Genomic DNA, 21,846 nt, shown 5'->3' with positions numbered 1-21,846 from the left:
CGAAAACGAAGTGAGATACAAGCCGATCCTATCTTTAATTAGTGAGCCATTCCATCAATTGAACTTTTTGGTATCACCAGCCTAACTGCCGGCTTTAACAGCCAAAAGATGTACAGGCTTAGCTTAGCATCGGATATTATTCCAGGAGCATGGTTTTAAAATTAGTGATGTAGAAAAAAAAAGGCTGTCAGAAAAATTTCAGTCTGTTACTTCACCGGCCGGACTGCTTAGCTGTGATCGAGTGCAGAGAAAAAAAAATTCCCACTTCGGCAATTTGAGAGCACACCTTCTCGCTAACAATACAACGATAGAAAGGCTGTAAAAACGACCGATTAGCATTTACAATCTTTAAACAAAGACAGGTTAGGGGTTCTGTGACCATAATCAGGTATGTCATGCTGTAGTAAAAAGAAGCGCTCATCACTACATGAGTCGGAGTCATCATTTCTTGCTCATCCCATGGCAACAGACGCTAGGACGATCCGGCAAGGTCAAACCTTGATATCTATGGCGCTTTCCCTATTCTGCAATACCTGTTCCAGTATACAGGCGCGCATTATTTTGTCGTCCAAACTCTCCCCCGAACCCCCATTGAATCAGAAGAGAATCATGGATCATCTCCTATATGTGGTGTACCTTTTCTGGATGATTTCAATTCTGGCCTCTGATCTTTTATCAATTCAGTATATAAGGCTATAGCACCAGGGTCTACGAGGTTTTCTCTTGGCTAATTTTTTTATTCTCACATCAATCACTTTGTTTCATATATATATCCTTCTTTATCTCAGGTCCATATATCTTTTGTCTTCCTAGATAACCCTCATTCTATTTTTCATACAATGTCCAATTTACCCCTCACGCAATTTGATCTGTTAATGTCATGGCCTAGCAGCGAGACAAATATTCATCAACGGTCAATTTCAGTCTATGGAGAACTATTTAACCCTACCATACAAGAAGAAATGATTTGTCAACCAAACACTCCGCCATGCCTCCTCAATACTGGATATATGCCATATTCAACATCGGAGCCTCTTTTAAACTACTTAAAAACTGAGCAGGATCATTCAATACCATACCTTGAAAATTTAAATGGAAACATCTCTTATTGTGAAAGCGACGACGATAGTATCGTCAGCCCATATGCATATTCACCAAGGATGTCGATATCTGACGACACACCACTCTTGACTCCCGATGTATTTATGCCCATGTATGACATAGAATCAATCATGATGCACTATATGAAAACATTTGAAGAAACATCCCTACAAACCGCTTGCGAAACTACTAAGGACACTTCTTCTCATATGGTTCCATTGACTCGGAGTAATTTGATATCGGCTCAAGAAAATTTTTTATCACAACTGGAAAACAAGCAAACTCCAGTGGATACTCAAACTATCAAGAAGAAGACTAGCCGATCTCATAACAAGAACACTCTCACTAAATGCCCGTACGAGGGCTGCCAGCGAACTTTTCAACGCACACATAACTTGCGGACACATATGCGAATTCATATTCACCCCAAGCCTTACAATTGTTCACATTGTGAACGTTCATTTTCCAGAAGACATGATCTTGAACGACATGTTCGTGTGCATACTGGTGATCGTCCATACTCGTGCCCTTGCTGCGCTCGGTCATTTGCTCGAACCGACGCACTTCGACGCCATCTCAAGATGGAAGAGGCATGCAGGCAAAGCCCTCAGGTTCAAAGCTTGAAGAATAAGCGACGCTACGCTGACCTGTAAAAGCTTAATCAAATCTACAATATCTGTTCTGTACATAGTCCTTTTTTTTTTTTTTCTTTACAGCTTTGTGTTCTTTGCAATTACCTTGTGTTCTTCTTTTCCGTGGAGGCTTTGCCAATAACTATGAAAAATATCATACACACCCCTCTTTCCGATCATACCCTGCCTAAATAACATTAAAGTTCCACTATGATAATTTTCGTACTCTGTTGACTTTGTCACCTTTTTTTTTCGGTGGGTAGACTTTTCACGGGTGACATTAACGTTAAGATCTTGAGAAATTAAACTTGAACACTATACCGAGGCAAATAGGATTTGAGCTGTACCTCGTTCATCAACAGGAACCGTGAAAAATTGGTGACTCTATTTTGGCGTGAGGAAATGGGCAATTTTTGGATTGATGTTGGGCGTCAAGCAATCGGCCATGTGTTTCAATAGTACACCCATGTGTAAAGTGTGTAAATTTCTTGAGAAAGAGTTTGGGGGGGAGTCCTCATCTACCAAAACATCGAACAAACACTTACAAGTACTCTGCTGAATTTTTCATTTGGTGAGGATCAGCAGTAAACAATGAACAGGTTATGACGTCCGCTAAGAACGACGCAGTCGGCCTTCCTGTACATAACACAGCAAACTGGTTTTCAGCTGAATGGGCAACTGTTGATGGGCGCATGTGGAAATTTGCAGTGTTTGGTACCTCAACAGTACTTTGACGACAGCGACCTCTGTAAAGAGAAAGACAAATTCAGGACTTCGTTGTTAGCCAGTAGATATCGATATATTAAGTTACGCTAGGAACCTGATCTGTTGACACAGATGTTCTATCACACAATTACGTGTTCTCAGGAGAAAGTGAGAAAATTGACGATGTGCGATGCACCATAATGTAAAAGGGGGAGACACTTTGGAATGCGAAAGTGAAAATCACCATCGAATAGTGATGGCAATTTGTAATCGCCGATGAGATAACTGCCGATGAGAAAATTTTGAACGACGGACCTCATCGAGAGACAACGCTGATCATTAGGCAAATTGGGAAAGCCGAGAATGCGTTTCGAGTCCTGTGCCTGAGGGGGGAGGCGTCATTGGGCCATGTGCAGATGGGAGGTCGTGTTGTAACGCATTGTCGTGCAGGGGGAAAAAGGAGACATTTGTACTGGCCCATTGACATTGGTCTATGTTTCCTGTTGTCAAAGATACATTGATATGTTGTCCAGTGGCCCAGAGAGATGAACTAAAAGAACTGATAAAACACTTTGCCATTGTGCATTTCTGTCGAATATGAAAATTTCCCCGACTTGCCAGGAACAGTGAAATGTCAGTATATATTCTTTAGTGAAAAGAAAAGAAAAGCCAAGTTTTCATTTGTGAAAGACTGTTGACAAAAGTTCGAAAGGAAAAGCGCAAAAGTCCAATCTAAATACCCACCACTTTATATACAACCTGTTCGTGTGTTCAAGTTTTCAGCCCCAAGTCAACAACACACTGATCAAAACAGATTGGGCTCTGTGTGTTATCCAAGATCTACCTAAAACATTACATTGGGCCTTGTGCACTTTCAGCCATGCCCAATACGCAGAAATGATGATAGAATGAAATAGAATAAAAAAAATTTATGAAAGCGTTATGCAAAGTATGCCAAAGCAGTTAAAGAAGTATTCGTGAAATGATACAAAAGCTATGGTGGGGGAGAGGATTTAAACAGTACTAAAATTTGTGAGATGAGGGTTTGGTCCGTAAATGTCTCATGTTTCAAGCGAACAAAAGATTTGAGATGCTAAATGGTCTTTCATGGAGACGGCTTTGAAAAAAAAAAAAAAAGAAAGTATTGCACGCTGGTTTGACACCATTCGTATTTTGAGATTTCTCGATACGCCTTTCCATTCAAGCCCTCTTTTCTCGTCGAATAGCGTCTCGTGCTGCTTTTATCAGTGGAGCAAGCGTATGAAGTGGGTCAGCCTTCCGCAAAAATGGATGAGTAAGCATAGTATCTGCGCTTGGGCGACGATCTGCCTCAACATCCAGACAACGACCAAGGAAATCTCGAAAGACTTCACTCAAACTCTCGGGACTTTGCAGAGAAGGTGTTCCATTGGTCGCGATCAAGTAAAGAGCTCTTAGTGGATTCTCATTCAAGTACGGTGGCTCTCCTTCAATCATTTCGATAGCCATGATACCGAGCGACCAGATATCCACTTTCGGGCCATACTCTTTTCTTGTCACCACTTCAGGTGCCATCTAGCAAGAATACAAAAGCACATGAGTTAGGTAAGAGATGGGTCAAAGTTCACCACCAAGACGCCGTTGCTATATGAGGGACTTCCGGACATGAGTAAAACCTGTACTTACCCAATACGGGGTGCCAACCATGGTGGTTCGCTTTGATTGTGTTTCCCCAAGTCGAGCACAGAAACCAAAGTCGGCTGTAATGGGCAAAAAACGTGCCATGTTAGTATGGTGCAAAAACTGTGCGGGAGTTCACAGATCAACCAAACCACTTACTCAGTTTGATGTCGCCTTGAAGACTAAGCAAAACATTGTCACTCTTGATGTCTCGATGAATCACTCCTTGTGAATGCAAGTGTGATAAGCCTTGCAAAACTTCTTTGCATACTGCGGCAATTTGGCCTTCCATCATCATGTTGCTTGTCACCACATCCGTCAAACTGCCTCCTTCCATGTATTCCATAACGACCCAAAGGTCGCCGTTCCAAAGATACGAGTCGATGAAGTTAACAATATTGCGATGTCGAGATTCTTTCATAACAAGAATCTCATTGATGATTAACTCCTTCTTTGGTTGTTGTTTCAGATTCATCTGCTTGATGGCAACCGGTGTGATCTCTTTTGGGGGGTATGCTGTGAATACGCCTCCAGATGCTCTGTAAATTTCATCTCGTTTAGTTATATGCTCGATTGGTGTGCGCATCCCACCCAAATTCGATCATGCCTTACCCTTGACCAATCTTCAGCATATCGCGGTAAACAAGCGTAGGATCTGTTTCTATACATATGGCTTGCAACCTTTCAATGACTTGTGAATCTCGCAACGCTGTCTTCTCTGATTTGCGCACTCTCTGCTTAACCGTACCGGGTGCTCCGGTTAACGCAGAGACATCCAATCTTTCTGAAATGGGCTGTGAAGGCCATGGCTTTTCAGAATCAGGGGTCTGTAACTGTCGCTGAGCTGCAGCCTGCTTTGCCCTCTGACTCGCTGTTCTTGACAACTGCGATAAAGATGGAGAAATCGGCTTATGTTGACGAGTACTGGGGTTGACGGCATGTAGCTTCTGAGCATCCTTTTCTAAGGAATCAATAGATGAAGCTGGAGTAGGGTTGAGAGACTTTAGTAACGAGTACGTTGTCTTTTCAAGCCAAAAAAAAATACGTACATATTGGTGGTGGTGGGGTGAACACAGGTGATGATATTGGCGACTGCAATATAGTGTTTCATTCATATAAGCATCAATAGGTAGAATGGGCTTGTTATTCAAACAAATGTACAATAACTTACCAGATCAGGTGATTTTTCGGATATTGGTATACTGATGGGCACAGATGGATTCTGTTCGGGTGAAGGCTGGGTATCTACTCTAACTTCTGGGCCAGGAGATGCTCTAATCCGTGGAGAGCCAATAGGTGAGGGACTGGATCCATCCGAGTCATGGTTATAAGCATGGGCCTTTTCAAATTTGTGCCAAACAGCATCTTGTGGGTGATCATGCGTCTCTTGGTAGAAGCCAATCACGTCGAGAACAGCCTAATTGTAAAAATAAAAATAAAAATCAAATTCAGCTACTTTTGTCACACATAACTGTTGCTTGCCAATTATACATTTGGTTGGGAATTAATATTACCTGAGGATTTTGAACTTGCTCACGCTTACTGATGCCACTGTGTTGCAAAAGGGTTTGCCACTCCTCGGGCAATCCAGTGAACTCGCCAGTGTTGGCATTGAAACCAACATGAGTAACGTGAACAGCGTTGTACGGCCCTGAGATTTCCATTTCCTTGTTATAGTTCGGGCTGTTGGCTGCGCTTCCGTTGTTGGAAAGGAGATCTAAAAAAACGAGCGGCAAAACGAATAAATATGAATTAGCGTTGTGATCAAATTAATAATGCAAAGTAAGCTTATGTCATTGCTGGCTCTTCATGCTAGGTAAAATCGCATGGTCTTAAGAGACAAAAGAACCGAGGGTGTGCGCACAGAGCCAGTCAAAAGAGGCTCCGAGTGCACGTTCTACTCACCACTAAAGCTTCCAACAAATTTATCCAAGACACCTTTGAATGTAGAACGATCTCTCGTCTTTCCGAAGCCAGTGGCATTATTCGGGGACAGTCCATAGTGTTCTTTATCACTGGAATTGGAGTCATCACTGAGTTGATCACTGGAAAGTTTGTGGCCACCATGAGATAAAGAAGGAATCGGTTCAAGCGATCCATACTGAGCAATTGGTGATGTAGCTGTAGTGATATCAGATGACGGGGGTAGATGATGTGTGTCTATTGCTGGAGTATTGTACATCTTTGTAGATACTTTTCTTGATAAAGACGAGTTGGAGCGGTGGCCCCGCATTGACTTCGACGATTCCGACATTTGCGTTTTACTGTTAGATCTTGAAGGTGAAGCTGAAACGAGAGTTAGAGTCAGCTATTAAAACGTCAAGCGAGCAAATGGCAGTCCAACCCGGTGGAACCAAATTGTTTCATATGTTGCAGCCTTACCTTGCCGATTCCGTTGATCAGTATTATTTGTGTCGATATTCCCGCTACTTTCGCTTCTCATGTGTAAATTGCGAAGCCGAGCCGACATGGATCTTTCCAAACCGGAGCGTACGGACTTCTTGGAAGAAGACATGTATACAAGAATCAGTAGATGCTGATTGGAAAATTTAAATTCTGTAAAAGATTCTGTGTTCTCAGATGGAAAAGTGTGCTGTTATGCTGAGCTGGCTGGATGTTATGGAAGTGTCCTGCGTTTTTTCCGTTCAAAGCCAGCGCGGTAAGGCCTGTTCAAATTTCTGGGGACAGCTCAATTCGGCTAAAGCTGTCTTTTCAGCCTATAGCCAGAAAATGAGGCATGCCATTTCTTATTCGGCAGGTTCACTATCCGTCTTCGTCACAATATACCGTATCTGCGATCAATCCACAGAAGATGTCCTTTATTGCTTTAAAGTGGGCCCCATTAACGCCACAGGTAATGGAGGATGCCAGGACCGCCAGTGTGTTCAATTTGGAAAATGGTTTGGCGAATCAAAAAAAATTTCAAGCTCAACTAAAGTGGATTTTTCACTTTTCCTGTAACGTATGTTGCTGTCTCACTGCAACAAACATTTTTCTTGTGATTTTCTTGGTGAAATATATTGTCTATTCCCTGCTGTAACACTGAAATATTGTGGTTAAGTCAGTATAACAGACGCAGTCGACATCGGAGAATAATTATAGTTGCGATGCAATATCAGCTTGTGTGTATTGATTTGCACAACCTACAGTAAAGTTTATATTACTGAAAAGCCTTCGAGGGCAATTATATAAATTTTTGAAAGATTGACTTTCAAGCTGCCTGGAGTGGTTTTTTTGCTTGAGGGCAAAATCATCCGTGTGATTGAAATTTTTAGCAGCTGATGTTGTCTTACCAAGTTTATTTTTCCAAGTTTATTTTTCTGGTGCGGTTTCCCTTTTCAACACTAGCTAGCCAGACAGCGTTATGCGCGAGAGCTACCATCTGCTATGCAGGCGCTATGACCTCACGAGCCATGTAGCTTTCTGTCCGATAATAATTAATATACTCGTGTGCAGTTGTTTTATCGGCTCTCAAAACTTTTGGAACTCCTGCCAAAGCACTGGCACAATTAAGCCACGCATGCCTGCCACAGCATGCGTACCATCAGCGGACTCAAAGCCCTACCCAATTAATTTTTTTTTGATCACATCAAAAGCATTTGATTTATGGAAAGGGGAATGTTAGACTATATTGTAGGAGAGAGGAGGGGTGTTTTGGAATGAATTGTGAAGTAGTATGAGGAAAAACGAGCTGGAAAGAAAGGGGTCAAAAAGAAACAATCACCAAGGTAAAAACAACAAAGTAACCATGCATCATCAATAGAAAAAAAAACCCAGTAGAAAAATGTGAAGCAGAAGAAGAAAAAATGGTAGCAAACGGTCGGACACGGGAAATACAAAATGGAAGTAATGAGTATAACAATCACATAAAAACCGATTGAAAATTTTATGCTGCATTGCCGCCAGATGCCTCTCCTCCCTCTGTTCCTCCTTTCTGGGATTCGCCTTGATGTGCCATTAAAATAGCTTTCCAATCTTTCATGTACCTCTGACACCTCTCTCGTAGCCGATATTGCTTATCATCGTCGAATGGCTGTAAGCAAGCCGATTTCATAACTTTTCCGATTTTGGTTTCCTGTAATGCCCAACAGTTTACTAAAGCAAATCCTTTTTTGTTGTCCTAGCCGATGTGCTTACGTACCTTCAGCAGCCGGTAGTTAATGGTATATCCTCCAATCTCCGTGAGTACTTGATCTATCTTTGCATAATCCTCAAGTGGTATTTCGCTCTGTCATAGACGCATTTAGTCCCTGCATATCTCTCCATCCAAACGATATGAACACCCATTTTCACTTACTGGCTTTTTCTCGTACACCAACTTTTGAAGCTTGTGGCGAATATGGTACAGTTGCTTTTGATGTTTCTTATGTTCCGAATCGGCGTCATCACCAGTGATGTCCATGGGTTCTGATTTCTTCAATGCATCCGAGGGGCTCGACCCCTCCCCTTTCTTCCCCATTAACGGCGATGCACTACTACGTTCACTGCGGTGAGATCCAACTCCCATCGGCTCATCATCTGATTTCCGCTAAGTACCCAAAAATTCAATCGTCAGACGCAGTACTTGGTCCTGAGCACCACCCCTTCATATACACTTACCAACTTGGATGGTCGATCGTGATTGTTTCCTTCTTGTACTTCATTGTCATCCTCATCCTCTATGATACGACTTCGACGCTTCGCAGGAAGCTTGTCGACCTTGATGATCGGCTCTTCGTCGTCATCAATATCCATTTTCTGACCTGATCTTGTTCCATTGACCTTTATAGGTTTTTTCACAGGTTCAGCCTTGCCCTTTCTACTGCCTCGTGTCAAAGTTTTCTTCACGGGTGTTGCCGGTACATCGCCACCTTCATCGTCTTCCTCATCGTCCTCTTCCTCCTCCTCATCTTCCTCATCCACCTCCAATAACGAAGGATCCAGCGCCTGACGAACCGCTAATTCCAAATCTTTTGTCTTGAACTTCTTTGCCTTCAGGTCACGTTCCACTGCGTCTGCATTGAAGGGTCTGATGGAGTCAGCTCCAAAAAATCCACTATGAAGATGGAGAAGATGAAATTTGTTAAGAAATCATCCCACTATTTTCCCAATACACCGCCAATTCCATCCCGCTTGCCATGCTTCTTTGCCATACCACATCCGAACCAGTATACCCAACAATCCATATGTAGATCCATCCGAAACCTCCATCAGCCGCAAAGTTTCCCCCAGCCAGCCAAGCCAAATATTCACTTACTAGTCCTTTGACCCAAAAAAGAAAACCGTCCACAGGGGACCCTTTGATTTTGACTTTTGCTTTAATACCGTCGCCGGTACATTGGTGTCCAACTCGATCTATTTCCATCCAAAAGGTAAGGAGTGGTTAGGAAAGCAAAGATTCGGATTTTTCACCAAGGCCAAGAATTTGGACTGGGGGGGAGCGTGTAAACTTGACAGTACACGATCTGAACAAGTCTACAGCCGATATGGCTTCTTCACCAACGAAACACTAAGCTTCAAACATGAACTTACTCTTGCCGGCCACCAAGGATAACCTTTGAGTTTTGCAAAGACAATGTTACCTGGCGCGTAGTCTGTCTCACTTGCTTGTTGTGGCATTTCCTTCCTTGTCTACGTAGCCTTGCTTTCCAAACTTAGATTGAGCCACTTGACTTTCTTGATGAAGACTCTGCTGGTGAAGGGATGAGGATATAAAGGTGATGAGAGAAGAAAAAAAGTTTTTGCAATGGTGGTAGAACTGCTCTTTGAGGGACACTGGGGCGGGCGGCTCTGCTTCTGGTTGAGCTGAAAAACCGCTCACGTGTTCCCAAAACTTGTGACGTAAATATAATTGGTACTCCGGTAATTGAGGCAATGAGTCCATCTTGATTTTTGTGTGCGCGGAGATTTATTTATCCTAATGGCTGCCGCGCTTTCATTGCCAATTTCACACAGGATTCACAGGGAAAAAGTGTCTTTCAAGTACAGATTTTACAAGTGTCTTCATTAAGAAGGTTATAATTCATAATACAGGATAATAAATTTACAGTTGAGGCTGTTCCTCGTAGCCAGATGTATAATACTAGAGCGAATGTTCTTGGAAGACTATGGTTCCATGATACTAAACAATAAGTGTTGCTTCTAGCAAGCAGTAGCTCTTTGCGACTTGGTTTTAGGATATAGTCCCGTGAGTCTCTGTTGAGTTTGCTATCTGCGTTTGCAATCTGCGTTTGCGATAGAAACTCTTATGAGTATCTGCTCAGATTGCAACTTGTTCTTTGGCGACATGCTTGGTGGCCAACGATAAAGCAATCAGAGCCGTTGATTATCAAGACTCGAGAAAAGTGAACATGGTGAATTTTATCCTTTTGGCCATCCGATAAGATGCTATGTACGGAGGAAAAGATGGAAGAGAGAGATTGTCTGTGTGAATGCATTTGGTTGTTGTTATTGGATAAGTAGGTAGGTAAAACTTCAAGCTCTCGCTTATATATGTTTTCGTTGACATGTCATGCTGGCTACTCTCAGCCATATGGCTTATGCAGTTGAGCCTCCGACATGGCTTACAACTGTCAATCATTTGTTTGTCCTCCTGCTGTAGCTGCCATTTCAAGTTTATATGTGACGTATCGATGCATACAGAAACAGATAGAATGCGTAGAATTTCAATACATCCTGGCCGTCAGCTCTGTTCAGATAGATGGAGATGTAACAGTTCTCTTGGTATGGGGTATAAATATGACAGAGTGTCTTGTTTACAAAGTAACGTGAATGAGTGGCCAAGATTGTACCGTAAAAATAGCTGCGGCTGAAATAAAGTTGTGCCCTGACCTGGCCAGTGACAGCTTGACAAATGGCCATTGGCTTTGTAGCAGACAACGTTCCCCCCATTGGAAAATACAATGCGTGTGCAAAGAAAAGGTTTCTTGAAAGTTAATTCATTATGAAATTTAGGAATACTTTTGTGCATTTTCGTTAGGGTAGTTGAGGGGAATTGATTGATTGCATCATTGATGAGCACACATAAAGGGAAAATAAGGTCTACGTAGTATTGACTGTCGTGAGTACAGGGTGCATCGGAAATCATTTAAGAAAACATGACATTCTTATTTTTATGAATTAAAGCCCGTAACCGATCTTGAAGTTGGGCTGCCTCTTCGTTGGCTGATTGAATTTCACGGTTGTTCGATCTGAACGTTATATTATCATGGTATTCGTTGTTGTTCATCATGTTGTGTTCAGTACTGGCTTTACTGTTTGAGGCTGATGACATGAGCGTTTCCAATGATATCGGTGAAAACCGCATGTCTCCTGCGGATCGAGGAGTTTCTGGTCCATAAGGTGAAGATTTTGGTGATGACGCTGTGGACACTAATCCAGGTGGTGTCGTCGTAAATGAAGCACCGCCTTTGTCATTTGGAATCATATGGGAGAGGAGCTGCAAATTACCCCACCGAGCTTTTGACGTATCGGCCGCCGTATCGGAGCCAGCCCCGACATTATGGCTATTGGCCTGTTGCATACGCGGTGGTTCTCTTATAGAAAACGATGGTGAGACAGCCATGCTGTTCAAATAGTCCGCAATATCGGATTGTGATTCTGGCTTTTTGCTCCGAGATTGTTGAAGGTTATTCTCCAAATTTTGAGTGTCGCCTCTCATACCTTGGAATACTCTTAGCCGTCGACCTTCACCTCTCGTTTCCGAATTGTTAGGTACTGATGACAGCGTGCTTTGCTCCTTCATTGGCACAGTAAGCTGATTCAGCAGATGTGCTGTTTGCTGTGGAGATCTCTGATGCATCATTCCGAAACTTCGCACTTCATGCAATGGTGATGGTTGTTGGGAAGCTATTAAAGCAAAACAATGGTAAGAGAAACGTGAAGATCACATATTGTATGAAGTCAAAAAAATAGAAGTTCAGCTTACCCTCGTGCATATCCGAGGAGAATGAATAATTGGAAGGCGCATTTTGAAGTCGGGGGGATGTTTGGGGAATATTGGCACCATTCAATACTGCCAAAGGTGATATCGTAGACGGCGGTGAAATGACTCGTGGCTGCGTCGTTGGCATCTCAGACGGTATCGTGCGATACTGGCGAGATATTCCTGGCGGTGCATTCAAATGTTTCGATCGAGAAGCTTGCTGTTCAGCGTTTGATTGTAATGCCGACAATAAAGCAGCACTACGAACTGACATGTCGGGTAAAGTTTGCTTCGCTGACATGTTAGAACCTTGAATGTAAGCTGTTGCCGTTGATGCAACTGGGCTGCCATTTTCTACGCCACTATGAAGAGTAGCCTGCTCTCTCCATTGCGGTCGTTGTATTGCACCCTTGGTGAGCTCCCTGGCCAAGCTATCTTGTTTGGATGATGCAGATTGAGTAATCGGCTGGTGTTCCCATGGATCGAATGTTGGTTGCACATTAGCTGTATTATATCTGATGTTGGATTTCAAGAAAGCGATTCCAGTAACCACTTCTTGGTCTTCCTGAATATCTTGTTTCTTCTCCGGCACTCTCGCTTCTTCATGTAGGCTGCTCACTCCAAGAACGGTGAATTCAGCTTCTCCATCTGCGCCAGGTACAAGTATATCAGTTGCATCCATGCCCAGCACGAAATAGGTCAGTGGATCAACAATCTTCGGCGTTGATCCTAATTCTGATGTACCATCGTCGTCTCCAGTATAATCTGCGTCAGTGTCCGCATCTGCTTCTTGTCGAAGGCTATGCGGTCCAGCAGGTATTCCAGCGCGTTGTACAATGCTTTGCTCGGCTTTTTTGGTCACCTTCCTATCAGACTTTAATCGGTGGCTAGGGTTGCTGGCTTTCTGCGCCAAAGCAACAGCTGCGGCTAAAGACGGACCAAAGTTATCAGATGACACGTCTAGATCTTGATTATCATTGTGATGATGTCTAAACGTTGGTGTAGAAGACCCACTGGCAGATTTGGCCCACGATGCTGTAAGAGGCAAAGCAGGTCGAGAAGGCTCCGCAGCGTGATGGTCGTCGAAATATGATTGCTTGTACTGTTCATGTCTGGCAGTTGGCGTTTTATAGGGAGTACTAACTACAGACTCAATGATGTTCAATGGCTTATGGCTGTGGTGTATAGAAGGAGATGATATGGGAGAATTGTCGGCAGATGAGAATGAACGATTTTCGAAAGCGTGCGATCGTGGGCCGAATTCAGCTGACATTGAATCACGCATTTTATGTTTTCTGAAGGAATCAATTGTTAAGATGATAATGGAAAGCATTCGACATTGTAATTAATGTTGAGTGTAAAGACATACCCTGAAGCCAACTCTTCCTTTGATATACTATCAGCATCATCGCCAGGCTCATGTAGGTACATACAAGCGGGATTTGGACAGGGAATATTTCGAAGGTAGTAGGTACAGTATTTAGTTGTTCCAAGTGAAGCCCTAGCATACAGATGTCGTTAGCACTATGATTGCATGCAATTGATCCACATTTTGTATGAACACAAACCTCAAAATGCGACCGCCAACCATACTCCCATCTACAGCTTGAATACATCTCATGGCCTCTTCTTTACGCTGATATGTTACATATATGCCAACGCTAGGAGGTAGAGTTGCGGAAGAAGTCGATGATGGTAACGCTGGTCGCTTATTGATTACCAGCTTCGAAATCTTTCCATATTGACCAAAGAAGTCATTCGATCGAATAATCTGCAGATCAAAATAGATGTTAGCATATATTGTTCAGAACGCTAGAAAGTTATATCATACAATGGATTGATAGGCACCTCTTCTGTAGCGTACTTGGGATGCAATCCGATTACATAAGCCAGGTTCTTTTGGATGACTCTCATGTTCGCTAAATGTTTGCGATTCGCAAGCTCCATCTCTTTTTGCTCTCGCTCTTTCTCTTTCTTTTCTCGTTTGAGTCTTGCAATTCTGTGCAAGAGAAGTGAAACATAGTCAGGTTACCTATGATCGCTCCGCAGTTCAAGGGGCTAACATCAGATACATACTCATCTGAACTAACAGGCTGGAATTCTACAGATTGCTCGGTATATTCTCGTCGACTGCGGTTCGATTGCTTAGTAAACAAAATGTAAATGGATGGGACCAAGTGCTCCAGCTCAAACTCACCAAGCAGGACAACGTCCATTTAAATTTTCTTTGATATGATGCCAGCAAAAACGGCAAACCTACGGTTTTACATTTGTTAACATAAGTGAGTAGTAAAACAAAACTTGTGTGGAATCTCACCTGATATCCGCAAGGGCAAGGTCTGAAGTTTCGATCAGCAACGTCCAATTCTTCCATGCACAAAGGGCAATCGAAGTCTTCGTCATCTGAGTTGAACATGATGGCTTAATTTTGGGGAAGGCTTTATCTTTTGTTGAAAAGGTTTCGAGAGAAACTCTCAATGGATATAGGAGGACGTGGTCTGCTCTTCTGTTTCAGTTGTCTGCAGGTGAAGATTGTCGACTACCGCTGAACTGAAAGCTAGTTTGTGCAAAGAATTTTGAAAACAAAAAAATCTCTGAAATGTTTAAGCGCCGGTGGCCGTTTTCGAACACAGAAGTACTACTATGCTTTTAGATTTTTAAGGTACAGGAACAAGTCAAACCTTCCACGCTAATAGTCTAAAGGTGTTCATAAAGTATTCTTTGACGAATATTACTCCCACTTACGCAATAGCTGTAAGTAAATAGAAGTTGTATTTGAGTGCTATACTGTGCCACTATATAGAGTTTTGGTCTGCTGTCGGGAAAACTTGGAATTGTAATTGGATAGACAGAAACGAAAGTAGAATCGAGTGTAATACTTAAAAACAAAATTTTATATCACGAAGTATAGAAAAAGCTCGGCAACAATTTTACTAGTAGCAATTTTTATTGCCTCAATGATCAATTATTTGAATACGCAATCCTATACTTTCAATATGCCCTATACATGACAGACAAGGCGAATGGAAAGGGGCCATATTTCGAAAGTTGAAAGCCGACATTTGGATTATAATATCATGGTGACTGTAAATAATCTCATTCTAAGAGGTCATGCTTGAGAAGATAACCGTAGTCATCCCTCCAGGAACTACTTATGATATTGGGCAGGTAGGGATGCCAACTGACATCTCTTGTACAAGGCGTAGCGTCGTACCCAAAAGTATAAGAGTAAGACCGACGTTGTCGATATCTTGATTGTCCAATGATTTCAGAAGCATCCAGAATTTGATTTACTGAACCATCAAGATTATATATCTATCAAAAAATTATTCAGCAATCGCACATAATTCATTACGCTTGCTAGATAGCTACTTACATGTGCACGACCATCGGCAGAACCAGAGTATATATAGCGCTGACCAGTATTGGATGGTGGTGAAAAATGACATCGTATTAATGTCCTCAAAACCTTGTGACCACGATAGGTCATAACTGAAGAGTCTTTTGTATGTAGTCTTGGAACACCTGGATAATTACCACGGCGATAATCAAATTCGCTATCTAATCTCGTATCCTCAGCTGCTCTTGAAGAGACCATTGTTCTGCAATGCATAGGAGTGAGCGGCTATTCGACATAGGGTACTCTATGGTAGAAGACCTACCTAATGTCCCACACTTTTGCACATTGATCTTTTCCGTTAGATACCAAGTATCGGCCGTCGCCCTTAGGTGAAACGTATGTGATCCCTTCCGTGTGACCGACCAGTACTCCTGCAGCCATTTCTCCATGTAACGTGCGTCTATCCCATACTCGAATCGACATATCATCAGAACCAGAGATGAGAAGGTTGGATCCATCGTCGGCAAAGCACACAGCATTGACGTCGCCATAATGACCACCTGCAGAGTCTATCACCTTTTGTCGCTCAATGTCATATAGCAAAATAGATCTATCTTCCTCAGAATCAGCAGAAGATCCTGCAACTATCTCCTTGCCGGAACGTGAGAATCGAACAGACCATATCTGATAAATAACGAAGTTAGTGCAAAATAATGGGAAAATAAGAGCAGGTGGAGACCAAACGTACACATCGGATACCAAGCTTAGATTCGTTAAAATTTAAAGCAATAGTATTATCATTATAGACATCCGTGCTGGCCAGCGTGACATATGGTGTTAAAGAGCTATATGCAAGCCAGCTGTTATCTCTTGACAGGTTAGCATCTGGGAAAGTGAAAAGTTAAAAGTAAATTCAAAGGTTTCCTAATTGTACATTTTCAGTTGCCTCTATATACCTGTAAGCGTCCATTGTCCAGCAACAGCGTGTATGGCTTTCATTTCTTGGAAACTTTCAGGGTCAGTGCTGTCATAGAGATGGACCATGAAGTCTTTTGTGCAAGTGTAAAATAGTGACCTTTGCAATAATGAAGGTCAGTCGATATTCTTGTTAAATATTTTGATGTCTCTACATACCCATCCTCAGAAAACTGTCCGGAATAAACCTCTGCATCATATTGCTTCATTTTGGTTGCATGCTGCTTTGGTACAAAACTCTGTAACAGAATATTTTTAACTAGTGTTGGTTTTTAAATGAGATTTACTTGTGAAGACTTACTCTGCCAAGCTTGTTTCGGCTACCACGGTAATTTCCAGACATTTCCCTTTCTCTTAAATTGGACGCTATATTTGATATCTCATGGCGACGTCCATTTTTTCGATATCCAAATACATCGTGTTGGCCATAAACACCATCGGGTTCTCCAAACCATCCAGACTTAGCAAGTAGTTCGCCACCGTTTTTTCTCTGCTTGGCGTCGTGCTCTCTAAGTTTTTGCAAAGCGGCCTGCCTTTGACTTGGATTATGAGTGCGATGAATAAATTGCTGCTGTCGTTGGATAACCATACGCAGAATCGCATGGTAGGCAACTTCCGAACTATCTTCTTCTTCGTCATCATCATTTTCATAATAATCCTCATCATTTTCATCGTCGTCGTCGATAATATCAAAATCGTCATCGATATGATATTCATTCTCTGGAAGATAATCTTCATCGTCTTCAACTTCTTCTTCTTCATTCGTATCATCGTCATCATCGTCATCATCTCCATCATGGTGCAATGCGTGTAACTCGGCCAATTCCTCCATAAGCTCTCTTGCATCCTCACCGTCAAGCTCGCTATCACTGTCGGGTAGGAGGGCGTCACTAATTTCATCATCGTCGAGCTCAATGAAGTAGCCTTGTTCAACTCCTGTTTCCGTGCTTTCCTCATTTGAGTCACTCGACCTTTGTCTATGAATTTGTCGCCTTCCTGAACCATCCCCGTTCGAATGGCTTACGAAAATAGTGCTGGCATGATATCGCGGGCGGTCGGAGCTGCGGTTTCCGTTAGCATGCGTATCATTCGAGCTGTAATCGACCGCAAGGGGTCTCGACGTTACGACTTGTATAGAATCTGAATCTTCATCCATTTCATCACTTGAGTCCGAATTCATATTCTCTTCATCATAATGTACGGCGTTCGACATTATCAGGTCAACTAATGGGTACTTTGTTCTGAGTTCCGCCGATTGTGCCCCGCCTTTTACGCCGGTGACTGGGAAATGGAGAAATTACAGAGTAGTCGTCGCCAAAAAGAAACCCTCCTTCCGAACTTGGGTAAACTGCGATAACTGAAATAATGAAATTCATAAAAGGTTTAATGGATGGAACCACTTGGTATGGCTGGGAGGTGAAGACTGAGGTTGGGTTGGCCATGGTTCGCCTACATAGAGCCGAAGCGTTGGCAACGTATGTAAGTTGGCGTGAAGTAGATTCTAGAAAATGACATTTATTTTACAATTTCTTCATCTACCCGCTCAATTCGTTACAAAGGGCATTGACAAGAACATGGCTCTCAGCCTCTATCAATCCGTGCGCTAAAGGATGTGAATTTCGACATTGTTTGGTTTGAGCATAGTCAGCTGCTGTGGACCAGTCCCTTTCCATAGTCCAGATATCCCATACTTCTGCCCCCAGCTCCTCTGTAAGTCGCTTCCTTGTATGCATTTCATACTTCTCTATGCGGTCAGAAGTTAAGCCCTCCTTACCACAACATGAATATCGAAAGCTTCTGTATATTATTGGCACAAGTGAATATCGGTGCTTGAAGTTTTGGATAAGCTCAGTAAGTCGGTCGTCGAATTGCTTGAAAGTCAAAAGTCTAATGTCACGCAACGGAAGGCCAAGTATAACCAATCCTGGGCTCCAGAAGTGATCTTTGTCGTTAATATAGTCAAGATAAGAAGATTCAAAGGGATCCGCCATGGATTTGCTAGGTTTTATAGCTCTGGATAGTCCTCCAAACTTGATAACAGTAATTTTGGGATCAATCTCTTCCATCGTGGCGGTGTCGTTGAGGCTTTCTTGCTCAGCATAAGGTGATTCTGGTGCGTGGTCGACCCTTTCACCAGGAAGTACGCTTTCGCGTTCTATGGATAGATCCAAAAATTTGGTATGATTAACAAGCAGAAGGTCCAGATGGCCATGGGCAGATTTCATCTTCTTCCAGTCATATGCAGGATCTGCACATGAGCACCTTTCCCTCCAAGCATCCTGTCTACTGCACCATCGACCATGGCTCCAAAACTTTCTAAGGTAGACTCCTCTATCTTCATTGTCGATATACCAATGAACTTTTTTTGCAGTCCGTTGTAAACATGTTCGTATGGCTTGTAACTTCATAACCTTGTGCCTGCATTCATAGGGTACCCATGCAACCTGATCGTCGTTTCTTTGTACGGTGAAAACGGCAGACTTCTTCTTCAACGGACGCATTGTTGGCCCAAATTCGATTTTCTCTTTGGCAACCCATCGACCGTTGTGATCTGAGCCATAGCACAAAGGAAGACTCAGTCTTGACTCGAGACTCCACTTGTGTGGTAAGCGAAGTCCTTCAACAAGTACCATATCTTGTGATTTCTGTATTCTCCATGGTGTGGTTGAGCCCTCCAGGCGTCTTTCCACAAATCCGTCAAACTGGTAATATGATGCGTCATACAATTGAACCTCTGCTTCGTAGATTCGAAACGTGTCCCTTGGTAGACTGAAATTCGTTTTTGCCATGTCTCCGTCATTCATATGCCTTCGATACCCGGCCCATGGCTTCATATCAAGTACCTTTCGAATCCCTGTCACCTCACTGTATGCCCAAACGACGAGAGTATCTGCCTCATCACTATCATTCAATTTGACTGGGGGAAGGGGAGCTCCGTGATTTTGACCAAAATTGGTTGGAGGTACCGCCACTCGAACGCAAAATGGCTGTCCTGGTTTAACGTGAATAGGACTACGCTTACTGACGGCCGTTAGCCACAAGCTTGCTGTCGAGTTGAGACCCCTCAAAGAAAAATTGGTCTTATCAAAGTATCTAGTTGGCACAGGAGTGTTGGCACAATCATATTTCCTCCATGTTGCGGTAAATTTGTTCACTGTTATGCATTTCGTTAGTGCGAGCAAACATACTTTCCAAAGAATCATCTTATAGTTTACTACCTTCTGATAGCTCCTCCGTACTTGTGATAATTGCCGGTTGATATTTGTACAATAGTAACATGATTATACATAGCAGCGTTACAGAATAGCCGATTTTGTAATTGTGGTGACGATATCTGATGCCACGTAATTTGCATAGATTGAGCATATAAAGGTGTATTTTGTATTTTTGAGGGTAATGTAGAAGGAACGAAACGAGGGTAGGAATAGAGAGAGAAAAAAGTGACCTCTTGTTTAAATACAAAAGCCCTGAAAGGGCATAGGGGCATCCCTCCTTTACACATTACGGAGACAAGAACAACCAAAATTATAGCAGCAAATTACTGCTCAGAGGGAGAAAAATATAAAGTTGTGTGGCAATTCGCCTTCTACAATAGCTATATTTCATTTTTAATTGCCATCAATATATTCTACATAAAGTTCAAACCAAGGCCGAGTTGGAAACCACGTTTAAACATGTCACCTCGAGCGACTGTCAGAGGTATACAGAAATTAAGCTCCAATCGCGCTACACTATGTCGATATATGATGCCAAAGCCGACTGCAACACTTGGTGACGCGGTCAGTGCCTTTATGGTGTCTGATGTGCTTGTTCCTGTTTGTTGTATTTGAGCTATATCAGATATGGTGTCCAAAAAAAGAAAACCCTGCAAATTGTGGACGTATAAGCTTACCAGTTTTCCAAGGGATGAGTGAGCCTGCATTAACAAAAGCGTGTCCACGCAACGGTTTATCCGCAAGCTTTGGTAACGGAGTGATCAAACTAACACCTGTGGCCCAATAAGCATCTCCACCTAAACTGTCCTCTGCATTGTGAAAAAATGATCAGTTACACTTTTCCGAGCACCCTAGTGACCATCCCTAATATACATACTTTTGTCTCTCGGGCCAACACCACAGGTTCGGAAGCCGCGAATACTGAGCGGTCCACCAAGCATGAATTTATCTGAAATATTAGCCTCCTTGTCATTAAGTGTTGCCAATAGACCACCTCGGACGTTAAGGCTAAGAACAATTCCAGGAGCAATTGCTTTAGCTAGACCGTTTTCGTCTCTTAATATTTCCCCACCGCCATGCTGACGAGCAATCGATGCTTCCACTTCGTGCTTAAGGTACTTGGTATCACCTATTTTGCCAACACCAGCCAATTCCTGGGTAAAGCGGAGATAATATCCTTTTGTTGGCAGCAACATATCATCTCGTCGGTCGCGAACAAAAGAGTGAGATATAGATGACTTTAAGGAGTGTCCTGCTTGATTGCGGATGCTATAATATACTATTTTAATATCTCGCTATGCGCATCGTTGGACGTAGAGACATCTTACCTCAAAGACCCGTTTTCAGCAATTCTATCAATAGTTCTCCAAGAGAGATCGTAGGAAATTTCATGGAATCCCCAATTAGACAAGCCCTGATGTAACGTGTCAGACAGATGTGCTCTATTCAAAAAGTGTGGAAGACAATGGGGAGACCACAATTATCATACCTTAAAGCGTGCTCCAATGCCTCTGACAAGTTCTTCGTGAGAGCTGAACATCATGTTGTTACGCACAACGCTATGAGCATTGACATCAATTCTTGCGTCGGGAGAAGCATTGACTGGTCGACTCAAACTGAATTGGAAGGCAGAGCTGTTTCGAGTTCCAAAGGAAGCTGATGTTTCTAGCATTTCAGCGCCACCAAAGACGTTGCGAATCACTACAGATCCATTCTGCATATCAAATGGGGTCAACACCAAAGTAATCGACATGACGAATTTCAACGACTGCTTGAACTTACCATATTGCCTTCACCATTTCCGATCTCGGTACCAGTCTTCAAAAAGAAGCGACTCTTTTCTTTGACACTAAAAATAACATCAAAGGCATCTTTGGCAGCAAAAGGGTCCCTAGAAGTATCTAGGATGACATTGACACTGTCGAATATGTCCAACCGCTGAAGTCTGTCAGCAGTATGTTGCACATCGTTAATAATGTCAGCAATCGTCATTCCGGTAAAGGTATTGGATGTAGCTAGCTTCAAAAAGGAATCACGGGTGCGTTCTGTTCCGAGCACACGCAATGAGTGCACATGGCCAGGCTGTGACGCTGTTGCATTCAGCTGCAGTTGAGATGTTAGGACACTATCGATTACAAAAGAGTGGACAATTATCACCTACCAGTCCGAACATGCGGAAGGCAGCCTCTTCATATGACGGTGGCGGAGGCGCACTGGCAGAGGCGCGTTCCTTGTCGTCTTCCATTGCTTATTAGTTTAAGCTGTGCAGTGCTTTCAATGCCGCTGTCCTCTGGTCCATCTTGTTTGAGCTTCAAT

At 42.8% G+C, this 21,846-nt stretch overlaps 8 protein-coding genes across 8 annotated transcripts; 1 reads left to right on the top strand and 7 right to left on the bottom strand.

Moving 5' to 3' along the window:
• The first annotated feature begins 1,223 nt into the window (after positions 1-1,223).
• Positions 1,224-1,942, top strand: K450DRAFT_224561 (uncharacterized protein). The gene has a single exon (XM_051586237.1). It carries the CDS (start codon positions 1,233-1,235, stop codon positions 1,752-1,754), a length of 522 nt encoding a protein of 173 aa, XP_051448179.1. The 5' UTR covers positions 1,224-1,232; the 3' UTR covers positions 1,755-1,942.
• A 1,396-nt stretch (positions 1,943-3,338) lies between these two features.
• On the bottom strand, positions 3,339-6,723 carry K450DRAFT_224556 (uncharacterized protein). Its single transcript, XM_051586236.1, has 9 exons — positions 6,480-6,723; positions 6,003-6,383; positions 5,612-5,814; positions 5,269-5,514; positions 5,147-5,189; positions 4,710-5,079; positions 4,257-4,636; positions 4,104-4,177; positions 3,339-3,992 (listed from the first exon to the last, which is right to left on the bottom strand). The coding sequence occupies exons 1-9, from the start codon at positions 6,610-6,612 to the stop codon at positions 3,639-3,641; spliced, it is 2,184 nt and encodes a 727-aa protein (XP_051448178.1). The 5' UTR covers positions 6,613-6,723; the 3' UTR covers positions 3,339-3,638.
• A 943-nt stretch (positions 6,724-7,666) lies between these two features.
• On the bottom strand, positions 7,667-10,003 carry K450DRAFT_224546 (uncharacterized protein). The gene is made up of 7 exons (XM_051586235.1): positions 9,609-10,003; positions 9,334-9,431; positions 9,000-9,132; positions 8,697-8,969; positions 8,395-8,625; positions 8,239-8,325; positions 7,667-8,172 (listed from the first exon to the last, which is right to left on the bottom strand). The coding sequence occupies exons 1-7, from the start codon at positions 9,693-9,695 to the stop codon at positions 7,984-7,986; spliced, it is 1,098 nt and encodes a 365-aa protein (XP_051448177.1). The 5' UTR covers positions 9,696-10,003; the 3' UTR covers positions 7,667-7,983.
• Positions 10,004-13,311: 3,308 nt separating this feature from the next.
• K450DRAFT_264718 (uncharacterized protein) lies at positions 13,312-14,416 on the bottom strand (the record flags this gene model as incomplete). The annotated part of the gene is made up of 6 exons (XM_051592776.1): positions 13,312-13,501; positions 13,569-13,771; positions 13,849-13,999; positions 14,077-14,130; positions 14,198-14,256; positions 14,318-14,416. 6 exons carry the CDS (start codon positions 14,414-14,416, stop codon positions 13,312-13,314), a joined length of 756 nt encoding a protein of 251 aa, XP_051448176.1.
• Positions 14,417-15,096: 680 nt separating this feature from the next.
• Positions 15,097-16,587, bottom strand: K450DRAFT_169962 (uncharacterized protein; the record flags this gene model as incomplete). The annotated part of the gene is made up of 6 exons (XM_051584106.1): positions 15,097-15,315; positions 15,377-15,602; positions 15,663-16,024; positions 16,080-16,225; positions 16,297-16,415; positions 16,475-16,587. Coding segments are annotated over 6 exons (1,185 nt in total), but the record flags the coding sequence as incomplete, so codon positions are not given.
• K450DRAFT_224524 (uncharacterized protein) lies at positions 16,580-17,545 on the bottom strand. The gene has a single exon (XM_051586234.1). It carries the CDS (start codon positions 17,526-17,528, stop codon positions 16,599-16,601), a length of 930 nt encoding a protein of 309 aa, XP_051448174.1. The 5' UTR covers positions 17,529-17,545; the 3' UTR covers positions 16,580-16,598.
• A 129-nt stretch (positions 17,546-17,674) lies between these two features.
• K450DRAFT_297370 (uncharacterized protein) lies at positions 17,675-19,862 on the bottom strand. Its single transcript, XM_051593664.1, has 2 exons — positions 19,534-19,862; positions 17,675-19,469 (listed from the first exon to the last, which is right to left on the bottom strand). Exons 1-2 carry the CDS (start codon positions 19,679-19,681, stop codon positions 17,851-17,853), a joined length of 1,767 nt encoding a protein of 588 aa, XP_051448173.1. The 5' UTR covers positions 19,682-19,862; the 3' UTR covers positions 17,675-17,850.
• A 1-nt stretch (position 19,863) lies between these two features.
• Positions 19,864-21,806, bottom strand: K450DRAFT_224520 (uncharacterized protein). The gene is made up of 7 exons (XM_051586233.1): positions 21,692-21,806; positions 21,313-21,633; positions 21,020-21,244; positions 20,859-20,944; positions 20,408-20,799; positions 20,208-20,339; positions 19,864-20,128 (listed from the first exon to the last, which is right to left on the bottom strand). Exons 1-7 carry the CDS (start codon positions 21,773-21,775, stop codon positions 19,944-19,946), a joined length of 1,425 nt encoding a protein of 474 aa, XP_051448172.1. The 5' UTR covers positions 21,776-21,806; the 3' UTR covers positions 19,864-19,943.
• Between the last annotated feature and the right edge of the window lie 40 nt (positions 21,807-21,846).

Source organism: Umbelopsis ramanniana, assembly GCF_025399195.1.
Source record: "Umbelopsis ramanniana AG unplaced genomic scaffold K450scaffold_6, whole genome shotgun sequence".
In the NCBI taxonomy this organism is placed as follows: Eukaryota; Fungi; Mucoromycota; class Umbelopsidomycetes; order Umbelopsidales; family Umbelopsidaceae; genus Umbelopsis; species Umbelopsis ramanniana.
Note: the sequence above shows the minus strand (reverse complement) of the source record. Positions and strands in the feature narration are given on the sequence as shown.

Coding starts and splice junctions, on each gene's coding strand:
- K450DRAFT_224561 (XM_051586237.1), top strand. CDS start 1,233: ATGATGCACTATATGAAAACATTTGAAGAAACATCCCTACAAACCGCT.
- K450DRAFT_224556 (XM_051586236.1), bottom strand. CDS start 6,612: ATGTCTTCTTCCAAGAAGTCCGTACGCTCCGGTTTGGAAAGATCCATG. Junction 5,515..5,611: donor AGCAAGTTCAAAATCCTCAG/GTAATATTAATT, acceptor TTTTACAATTAG/GCTGTTCTCGACGTGATTGG. Junction 3,993..4,103: donor TGGTTGGCACCCCGTATTGG/GTAAGTACAGGT, acceptor TATTCTTGCTAG/ATGGCACCTGAAGTGGTGAC.
- K450DRAFT_224546 (XM_051586235.1), bottom strand. CDS start 9,695: ATGCCACAACAAGCAAGTGAGACAGACTACGCGCCAGGTAACATTGTC. Junction 8,970..8,999: donor TGGATCCTTCGTTATTGGAG/GTGGATGAGGAA, acceptor GAGGAGGAAGAG/GACGATGAGGAAGACGATGA. Junction 8,326..8,394: donor TGGTGTACGAGAAAAAGCCA/GTAAGTGAAAAT, acceptor CGTCTATGACAG/AGCGAAATACCACTTGAGGA.
- K450DRAFT_224524 (XM_051586234.1), bottom strand. CDS start 17,528: ATGTCGAACGCCGTACATTATGATGAAGAGAATATGAATTCGGACTCA.
- K450DRAFT_297370 (XM_051593664.1), bottom strand. CDS start 19,681: ATGCTCAATCTATGCAAATTACGTGGCATCAGATATCGTCACCACAAT. Junction 19,470..19,533: donor TACGGAGGAGCTATCAGAAG/GTAGTAAACTAT, acceptor AATGCATAACAG/TGAACAAATTTACCGCAACA.
- K450DRAFT_224520 (XM_051586233.1), bottom strand. CDS start 21,775: ATGGAAGACGACAAGGAACGCGCCTCTGCCAGTGCGCCTCCGCCACCG. Junction 20,800..20,858: donor GCTGAAAACGGGTCTTTGAG/GTAAGATGTCTC, acceptor AGTATATTATAG/CATCCGCAATCAAGCAGGAC. Junction 20,340..20,407: donor TGTTGGCCCGAGAGACAAAA/GTATGTATATTA, acceptor TTCACAATGCAG/AGGACAGTTTAGGTGGAGAT.